The following is a 10,368-nucleotide window of genomic DNA, read 5'->3' as shown; positions in this document are numbered from 1 at the left end:
TGCGTCTTTCTCGAAATACCTCAACATCATAAATCTATCAGTATAAAATATTGGATACAATCCTTGCTAAATCGAAAAAAAAGAGCAATCAATTGCAAGGTAGTAAAGAAAAAGATATCAGAAGCAAGTATGCAACAAAAGGTACTCAGGAATGTTAAAAGTCAAGACAAAAAGGTTCACTGGAAAACGAAGTCTCCAACGAAGATACCGATTGCAGATTCCGACCTCTAAGTATGTTACTCCTTCCTGTCGTCCTCGCTTTGCACTTGCTCTTTACCTCCTCCTGCTATTCGTGACCGATTGTGGTTACTGCTATGGAATGCTTGAAATGGTGAATTCGTTTATGCTATGTTGTATTTGATTTATGCTCTATGATATGTTTTTGGGTATTGTGGTTAATTTTTATCAAATGTTCAGTGTGAAGGTTTTTTGAATATTGTTGCTAAGTTATTTCTGATATGGTGTAGGAAATATGGTTTGCTTAGGTTTTTTTATGTGTATGATTTTCGATGTTGGTGCTTGGTTCCCGTTCTTTGCTTACTGATGAATTTATATGGGGGGAATTAGGGTTTTAATCTGATGCGTGTTGATGGAAAGGGAAGGATATAGAGGAATCAAAGTGGGTTAGTGTGTGTTTTTCCATTTTAGTGAATATTACTCCGCTCTACTTTATGCATTGTTGAACATTGTCTTGTTGTGAAATTGAAACCTTGTTGTACTTTTTACCATTTCACTGCAACAATAACTTTCACTTCCCCCTCTTTTTGAAAATTTAAAATTTGCTGATTTTTGTTCATGTTTTGATTGATTTGTGCTCTCTTTGTTGACTAAACTTTTCTCTTTGCTACACTAGAATTTTTTGTGGATGATGGATGTTATGACATGGACTACTTGAAGGTGAAGATTTGAAGATGGAAAGGATGAAATAGATAGCAAAAGAATGCTTGAAGTGAAGTTACAAAAGAATGTAAATGAAGAGTTTTTTTCTTCTTTTAGAATTAGGTCTTGAGATTTTTGAACCTCAGTCTTATGTAACAAGAAAATTAACATGTAACAAGTTAATTTGTTATGAGTTTTTAATGTAATGCAAATGATTTTTTTATTATAAATAAATTGAATTTAAAGCGCAAATGCATGCCAATGGGTGTTAGATTAAAAACCTTGAATTCTAACAAAAACTCTTTGTGAGAGATCCATTAAAATTGAAAACAAAATGAGTGTGTCAAAGAGACACTAAGTAATGATGTAATGCATGCAGGAATGAATGTGGGAAATGCATGGATCCTGAGAAATAATTATACAAGGTTTAAATTGGCTAGATAATCATCCATTTTTCAAGAACTTAAGATAAAATGGTTCTTAGCTTATAAGCATACTACCATGAATCAAAATGAACCAGATGAACCAATAAGTTTCAATTTCAGTGACCTCTAATGGTGCATGACACAAATGTATAAATTGGTCAACATAAACAATACAATTAGATAGACCTTCAATCCTTGACCAATGATTTGACTTATGCATGAAGATAAAACTCTATGTCCAGACCAAATGGTCATAAGAAGTTAATTCAAATAAAGAGATACATATGAATAAATACATATGAATGAATGTATATAAATCAGTTGAGACAAAATTTGGATATGACACTAACATTTATAATTATTTGGATTATACTCAACAAAAAGGAATTGAGGTATATGATTTAAGTGCTAACAAGAGTATAAATATATATTAACAATTTGTCAATCAAAACGATTTTTTTTTTTTTGCCGTCGGGCCATCCTTGACTCGAGGTACCTATAATTGATATACTTTTGTGTGTAAAAAGTTTGTGTCTTCTATTGAACTTGCAGCAAAAAGTTTGTTTCTATGTCTCCAACTTTATTCTTTTCTTCTTGCAACTCTTGAATCGAGACTATCATTTGCATAAAACATGACCTATAGCATATGTTTGTAAGCATATCTAGAACCAAAATAAAATTAAGTTAGTTTATGTCTTGTTTCCAACCCCTCATAATGGATAGTTTATGTCTTGGACTTTAAAGAGAATCTACAATTGGAGACATTAACAAACTAACAAACTAACATACAAAATAAAAAATAAAAAAGTCTAATTGTGAGTGCATCTTAGATAATAAAGTGAAAAATTATTATTATTTTAAAAAGAAGTGTAAATTGAGTTAAAAAAGTGAAAAGTTGATTTGTTTCAACAATTACCATTCACTCAAATAATTCATAATATGATATAATGGTGTAACCTTAGTATCATCTCAATTAACAGTAACAAATCATACAAGTTAATCAACCACGAAAAATGCATAGAAAAATGCTCCATGCCTCAACTATTTTTAGCCATCACAATACAAGCTAACCTTTTCCACCACCAATTCAACTCTACATTGACCCTGAAAATGCCAATACTTGCTTATTATAGAAAGAAATAACAGTGTTCTATTTATCAACTACAATTCTGAACACTCATTGAACTTAAGGTTATCTTTCTCATCTATTCTAAGACTCATGAAAAAAGCTTAACTACCTATAAGAACCCATTATCCTTAAGCTGGTAATACAATAATCAATCTCTCTCTTTCACACAAGAAAACCAAATAAGGGAATGAATTAAAAAGAAAAAGAAAATAGAATAAAAAACAATGAGCGGAAAAGTACTAGTCTCTGGTGTATCCATCATTCTTGTGGTGGGTGTTGCCATCGGTGTCGTTGTCGTCGTTAACAAAAAGGGTAGTGATCCTCAAATAGCAGCACACGAGAAAAATGTGCAATCCATGTGTCAAGCAACTGAAGATCAACAACTTTGTCATGACACTCTTATCAGCGCGAAACCGGCCAATTCCTCCGATCCAACAGCTTATTTAGCAACTGTAGTTCAAGCGAGTGCGCAAAGCGTTATCGCTGCATTGAATATGAGTGATCGGCTATCGGTTGAACACGGTGACAAAGACCCCGGTATCAAAATGGCACTGGATGATTGCAAAGACTTAATGCAATTCGCTCTCGATAGTCTTGAAGCTTCGGCTAATTTGGTTCGCGATAACAACATTCAGGCGATTCATGAACAGACGCCTGACTTTAGAAACTGGTTGAGCGCTGTTATATCGTACCAACAGTCGTGTAGCGAAGGGTTCAGTAACGGGACAAACGGCGAGGAAAAGATCAAAGAACAGTTGCACACAGAAAGTTTGGACAAAATGGAGAAACTAACCGGCATCACACTTGACATTGTAGCTAGTATGGCTAACATCCTTCAGGCTTTCGACTTGAAGCTGGAATTGAATCCAGCTTCTCGTCGTCTTCTGGACGCTAACGAGATTGACAATGAAGGACTGCCTACATGGTTCTCTGCTACAGATCGTAAGCTACTGGCTCAGCCAGGTGGAGGTCCTCCCCCAAATGCAGTAGTTGCGAAAGATGGTAGTGGCAAATTTAAGTCAGTTAAAGCAGCTATTGATTCATACCCTAAGGATTTCAAAGGAAGATTCATTATCTATGTTAAGGCCGGAATCTACGACGAGTACATCACCATTCCGAAAAAGTCGATTAACATTCTTATGTACGGTGATGGCCCTACAAAGACCATTATCACCGGTCGCAAAAACTTCGCCGATGGCGTGAAGACAATGCAGACAGCCACATTCGGTCAGTATTGAATTCGGCATCAGTTAAGTTAATATCTTTAATTAATCCATCAATATAACTTGAAATAATTATGCATGTGTGTTATGTATGTGTGTAGCGAATACTGCAAATGGATTCATTGCAAAATCAATTGCATTCGAGAACACAGCAGGTCCAGAAAAACATCAAGCAGTGGCATTTAGAAACCAAGGAGACATGTCAGCGTTCTTCGACTGCGCCATGCATGGTTTCCAAGACACATTATACGTCCAAACCAATCGTCAATTCTACCGCAACTGTGAAATCTCTGGCACAGTAGACTTCATATTCGGCACATCTCCAACGTTGATTCAAAACTCAAGAATCATCGTCCGAAAACCAGGACCTGGTCAGTTCAACACAGTAACCGCGGACGGAACAAAGCAGCGTAACATGGCGACAGGAATCGTGATCCAGAACTGCGAAATCGTTCCAGAGAATGCTTTGTTCCCGGTCAGGATGCAGTTCAAGTCATACTTGGGTAGGCCATGGAAAGACTACTCTAGGACAGTTGTTATGGAATCGAACATTGGCGATCTTATCACACCAGAAGGGTGGAGTCCTTGGGCTGGAACTCAATTTCTGAATACATTGTATTATGCAGAGTATGCTAATACTGGACCTGGTGCTAATCTTAATGGAAGGGTTAAGTGGAAAGGTTATCATCCAAATATAAATCAGAATGAAGCTGCTCAATTCACTGCAGGACAGTTCCTTAGAGCTGGACCAGCTGGAAGAGCTGAGGATTGGTTGAGGGCTACTGGTGTTCCTTATGTACTTGGATTTGGAAAATAGAAGAAATTAATACATTGTTAGCTACAATTGTGTGCTTTTATGTACACAAGTTTGATGATTAGTTATGTACTTAGAAAAAACTTACTAGCTTACATGCATGTTGATTCTACTTTGAAGCTGGTCTCAATTTCAACCTAGCTCATCAGTGGAATCCTTTATTGAGAAATTTTGTACTTGTACAACTACTATGTTAGTTGAATTTTTTTATACATGAAGTTGTTTATTAAAACATGGCATCCCAACACCACTAGCGTTGTTGTGGTTTTGGTTAATGTTGTTATTTCCATTGTTGTTGTTCCTTCGGTTGTTGATGAATTCAGCGTCACCTTCTTGATTATCAGTCATTGTTGTGAAAATATTTTCTTGTTTTTGCCTTAGTAGATTTCAGCGAGTGATCTTTCAATTTTGGGATCCAAATGAGTTAGATTTTAATCTCGCATAAAGTAGCAAACACGTTAATAATAGGAAGAGATAAAAAAGTAGAAAAATACACAAAATATAAACAAAATCCGCAAATTAACTTCAAATAATAAAAATTAAAAATAACCTATAGAATCAAATCATCATTCCCAATAATGGTTCCGTTTTGCTGATCTTCTCTATATAGTAAATAGAAATGTAGTAGTTGTATAAACAAAAATTAAAATGCAGAGAATAAAATTATTGTATACGTAGAATCGTAAAAAAATAAAATACTTACTTTTCTAAGTAGAAAAAGGTTTTGTTCGAAAAGTTGTTTATAACAGTGATAAATAATTTTTGATGGTTAGGTTGCAATTAATATGATTACACCTATTAATACCATTTATATACATTTTAGTCATTAATCCTTATTATCACCTATTTCTTAACAATATTATTAATTTTATTTGACGAACTCTCGGTCTAATATGGTATCATTAAGCCTCAACAATACATGTGAATACTAAATTTATATTTATCTAGACTATAGCTTTTGATAGATGATTATCTAGGTATAAACATAAAAATACCTCTCGGTATAAGATAAATTTTCAAATCATGTTTTAAATGATCAAATCCTTTTAAGCATAAAAAAATTATCCTTGGCCTAAACCTAAGAGCGTCCCTTGGCATCAGAAATAGAAATATTCACAAACGTGATGCATGTACAACATGCATTAGATAAAAGAGTAAAAATTAAATATGTTTGATTAACTAAATTGAACATAAAACCATAATCTTATTGATTACATATAATTCATAATAATATACAAACCTAACCTTAATAATAGATAACTTAGTTACACATGACAATGGTAGCAAGATAGAAGTTGTAAAAGCAAAACCATATTCGGAAGATCTCCCGATCCTCATCTACTTCTCTTCGACATGTCTTCAGAATTGTAAACAATCTCTCTCTCTCTCTCTCTCTCTCTCCCACTCTCTCTCTCTCACACACAGAGGTAAAAAAATATAATAACCTAAAATAAAAATCTATATCTCAATATAATGATAATAACATATTTACAATTTTCAAAATATATCCTCATTCAATGAGTGAGACGAGATTTGCCCAACAAATTAATCTTTTGGGTTTCTTTGCGGCAAAGTAATCTTCAAACTATTTTTTGAGCGTAAGATGTGATTATCCTAAATAATTTTCCAAATTTTCAAACCCAAAGTTTGTGTTATGATTTCGCTAGTCGATGATCCCTTCCCCCCACTACGCCAAAAACTGGAATAGACAGCGCACCTTAGAGGGCGCTTTATTACAAAAGCGCACTCTAAAGTGAAGCGAAAAAATAAGGAGCGAACAACTGGAATAGACAGCGCACTTTAGAGGGCGCTTTTGTAATAAAGCGCCCTCTAAGGTGAAGCGAAAAAATAAGGAGGAGATAGAGGGACAACAATACAGGGCGCTTTTTAGAAAGCGCCCTCTAAGGTTACCCTTAGAAGGCGCTTTTAAAAAAGCGCTCTATAAGTCCATGTGCATTTCCAGTTTATAAAGCGCTTTTGGAAAGCCTTAGAGAGCGCTTTCATAAGCGCCCTCTTAGGCCCCCTTTAGAGGGCGCTTTTTTTCCACAAGCGCCCTCTAAGGTCCCCTTTAGTAAACATTAAAATTATAACATACTACGCGTTTTGTTATTTCACTCTCTGTTATTTTCGTTCTTTTTCACGTTAGGGTTCTCACTGCTACGATTTTCGCTACTTCTAAGGCGTTCTCCTTCCACCTCTGTTAGATCTACGACGAAGCTGATCATTTACTAGACATGGGATTTCGCAAAGATATTGAGAAGATATTCGCTGCAATCCCTAAACAACGACAGACACTTATGTTTTCTGCAACAATTCCCGACGAGGTTTGTATTTCTTTCTTTTCACTCCTTTCCTTTTTAGCTGTGATGATTCATGCTTTATAAAAGATATGCGCATTGGGCTTATTCTCGTATGATTGTGAAGGTGCGCCAAGTCTGCCATATTGCTATGAAAAGGGATTTTGAATATATTAATACAGTTCAGGAGGGTAGTGAGGATACACATTCACAGGTAATTGTTTATAATTTCATGATAGTAATAACTTGTTAGATACTTACATGTGTATATGCATATACAACCATCATATAACATATTTTTTGGATCTTTATTTATGGTGCTTTGGATCATTTCAGGTCCGCCAAATGCATTTAGTTGCACCATTAGACAAGCATTTCCCTTTACTCTATGCTATTCTGAAGGAGCACATTGCAGATGATGTTGACTACAAGGTTTGCTTTCTAATCTGCAACTAACTATATTTTAATTTTTTCTCTGTCCTTTCACTATGAACTGTTTAGATTAGTATTTTGGATTAGTAAACTGTGATTTGACAACAAAGTTTAACTTTTACAATCATGTTTACATGGATTTGGAGGATATGTAATGTAGCTATTGGTTTATCAGGTTCTTGTTTTCTGCACAACCGCTATGGTCACAAGACTTGTTGCTGATCTCCTTGGGGAGTTGAACTTGAATGTGAGAGAAATCCATTCAAGAAAGCCTCAGAGTTATAGAACCAGAGTTTCTGATGAATTCCGGAAGTCAAAGGGTCTCATCTTGGTTACTTCGGATGTATCTGCACGTGGAGTTGATTATCCAGATGTTACTCTTGTTGTACAGGTATATTTGGATCTCCTTCCTTGTTTCACTTGTGACTATATTACCAGCATGCTCGTGTCCATATGAATTTCTGTCCTGTTTAACGCATACTCGTAAGGACACTCAATACATACATTTGCTAAAAGTGCAAGCCTTTTTGATTATGATTTGCCAAATTATTTAACGCTTTTATTGATTTCAAATTGTCATGTTTCTTCCATTTCTACAATGAACAGGTTGGTCTACCGGCTGATAGAGAACAATATATACATCGACTAGGTAGAACGGGGCGAAGAGGAAAAGAAGGGCAGGGCATACTGCTACTAGCTCCTTGGGAAGAGTTCTTTTTAGCTACTGCAAAAGATTTACCTATTGGGAAAGCTCCGGTCCCTTCAGTTGATCCTGACACTAAGAAAAAGGTATACTTGGATATACAAGGGAGACAATTATTGATTTTCTTCTAATACTTTAGCTAGTTTTTAGACAAACAAACCAATATGTGGAGCAACGATTAGATACGAGTTTGGCAGGATCGCGGTGTGTCACCATGATTTTGGCAAAAGCTAAATTTTAAAGCTTTAGCAAAATTACAATGCCACCTCGAGTTCATTAAACTCACTGTGATTCCAACGATGCACTTACATTTTAAATTGTTAACAGGTGGAAAGGGCTCTATCCAATGTGGAGATGAAAAATAAAGAAGCAGCATATCAGGCATGGCTTGGTTACTACAACTCTAACAAGAAAGTGGGGAAAGATAAGTATAGGTTAGTGGAGCTTGCAAATGAGTTCAGTCGATGCATGGGGCTTGATAGCCCTCCAGCTATTCCTAAGCTTGTCCTTGGCAAGATGGGTCTTAAAAATATCCCTGGTTTACGTTCCAAATAGGTTTCCATTCAATTTCTGATAACAATCTTGTGAAAGAGAGAAATGTTCTTGAATTGAAATGCCCCCACTTATAGTTTGATTTTAAGACTTGAAACTTCTAAATTTCAACTATCATAGTAATTTTTCTGTATATTTTGTACTTCTAGATGAATTATCATTTAACAAGTACTGCAGAAACTTCAGTGCCAGATGAATTTGTATTGTAAATCACTGATGCAAACTGTCTAAAATAGATATTCAATCATTAGTTTATGATTTAAAACATATACCTCGAATTGTTTTATATTTTGTGTGTTGAAAAATGATAAGAATATATTTTGATGTTTTTGCTTTGGTCATTCCCATTGTTATTTTATAATATTTTGTGTGTTGAAAAATGATAAGAATATACAGTTTTAGGTGTACTGCTTCAATATACAGGTTGTCTAAAATAAATAAAAAAATATAGCGTTTTTTTAAAAAAAAAATTTAAATAACCACCCACTTTAGAGGGCGCTTTCCAAAATAAGCGCCCTCTAAACCCTTTAAATTTCCACTTTAGAGGGCGCTTTCCAGTAAAAGCGCCCTCTAAACCCTTAAAAGTTTCCACTTTAGAGGGCGCTTTCCAGTAAAAGCGCCCTCTAAACCCTTAAAAGTTTCCACTTTAGAGGGCGCTTTCTTTAAAAAGCGCCCTCTAAAGTGACCCTTAAAGGGCTTAAAGAGCCACTTTAGAGAGCGCTTTCACCAGGAAAAAAAACGCTGTCTTTACCTATGCCAGCGCCAGATTAGAGGGCGCTTTAAAGCGCTGTTATAGGCCAAAAAAAGCGCCCTCTTTTCCCTTATTTGGCGTAGTGCCCGCCCAATTGAGTTTGCATGCTCAGGACATTTCATTATGTTAAGGGTTTGCTGGTCAAGAAATAATTCACACACCGAAATTGGATCAATGTTCCCTTTAAGACTTGAGTATTTTTCTCTATTTGTGTCAACATTTGATCATTTCTTCAAAGCTTTTCAATCCATTAACACCTATCACAACGGTTGAAAAAGGGATACCACCATGCTGAACCAACTGTTGTGAGGTAAAATGTGGTTGTATGTACGATGCTTTCTACCACGGTTGTACGACTGTGATTATAAACTATGTTGTGCGCTACCTACCACAACAATTACTTTAAATAACCGTTGTGATATTCTATAATGCATAATATTTAACAACAGTTGGTATAAACAACTGTTGTGATATATACAACTGAGTTTATTATAAATTAGGTGAAATGCTTATTTTGCCAATGCTCACTAAATATATAACCTTTCAATCTGATATAGAACATTATAATATGCAAAATTAAGTTTTATTAGAAGAACAAGTTCGTGTTCAATGCTTGACAAGAGTTCTTCAACTCTTTATCTGCATTTTGCTCTTTAATAGTTAGAACTTTGTTTAATAATTGTAGATCTTCAACCACCCATTCCTATACCTCTAGTTCATTTTGAAAAATATTATTTGTAAGTTTATGTGCGGTCTCTAAGAGGGGAAGGGGGGGGGGGGTGAATTAGATTTATTGGACTTTTCTCGATTTGAAGCGTTAGTACTGATTTTGTTATTTTTCAGAATTGATATGAAAGTAAATATGCTAAAAAATAAATGCAAAAAGTAAATGACACAATGATATATCCTAGTTTGCCTCACGATCCGAAAGTACTCTAGTCCCCTCACTCAGTAAGAGATTTTAGACTATGTCAGATCTTTGTACAAGTCTTTCACCAAGACCTATCCTATAATCTTATAACATAAGCAACATAAGAGAAAAAATAATAATTTCTTTTTCACTTTGTTTCTAACAATCCTGGACAACAAGGTATACACAAATATGAGTTTGTAACAAAAGTTATAGCTCTTGAGTCACTTATCTATTAATTGACCTTCTCTTT

At 35.0% G+C, this 10,368-nt stretch overlaps 2 protein-coding genes across 2 annotated transcripts; both read left to right on the top strand.

Moving 5' to 3' along the window:
* The first annotated feature begins 2,596 nt into the window (after positions 1-2,596).
* Positions 2,597-4,721, top strand: LOC127092850 (pectinesterase). Its single transcript, XM_051031742.1, has 2 exons — positions 2,597-3,660; positions 3,758-4,721. The coding sequence occupies exons 1-2, from the start codon at positions 2,658-2,660 to the stop codon at positions 4,471-4,473; spliced, it is 1,719 nt and encodes a 572-aa protein (XP_050887699.1). The 5' UTR covers positions 2,597-2,657; the 3' UTR covers positions 4,474-4,721.
* A 1,965-nt stretch (positions 4,722-6,686) lies between these two features.
* LOC127092574 (DEAD-box ATP-dependent RNA helicase 31) lies at positions 6,687-8,476 on the top strand. The gene is made up of 6 exons (XM_051031471.1): positions 6,687-6,794; positions 6,895-6,981; positions 7,104-7,199; positions 7,375-7,590; positions 7,806-7,988; positions 8,230-8,476. The coding sequence occupies exons 1-6, from the start codon at positions 6,705-6,707 to the stop codon at positions 8,455-8,457; spliced, it is 900 nt and encodes a 299-aa protein (XP_050887428.1). The 5' UTR covers positions 6,687-6,704; the 3' UTR covers positions 8,458-8,476.
* The last annotated feature ends 1,892 nt before the right edge of the window (positions 8,477-10,368 follow it).

This window comes from Lathyrus oleraceus, chromosome 6, assembly GCF_024323335.1.
Source record: "Lathyrus oleraceus cultivar Zhongwan6 chromosome 6, CAAS_Psat_ZW6_1.0, whole genome shotgun sequence".
Lineage (NCBI taxonomy): Eukaryota > Viridiplantae > Streptophyta > Magnoliopsida > Fabales > Fabaceae > Lathyrus > Lathyrus oleraceus.
Note: the sequence above shows the minus strand (reverse complement) of the source record. Positions and strands in the feature narration are given on the sequence as shown.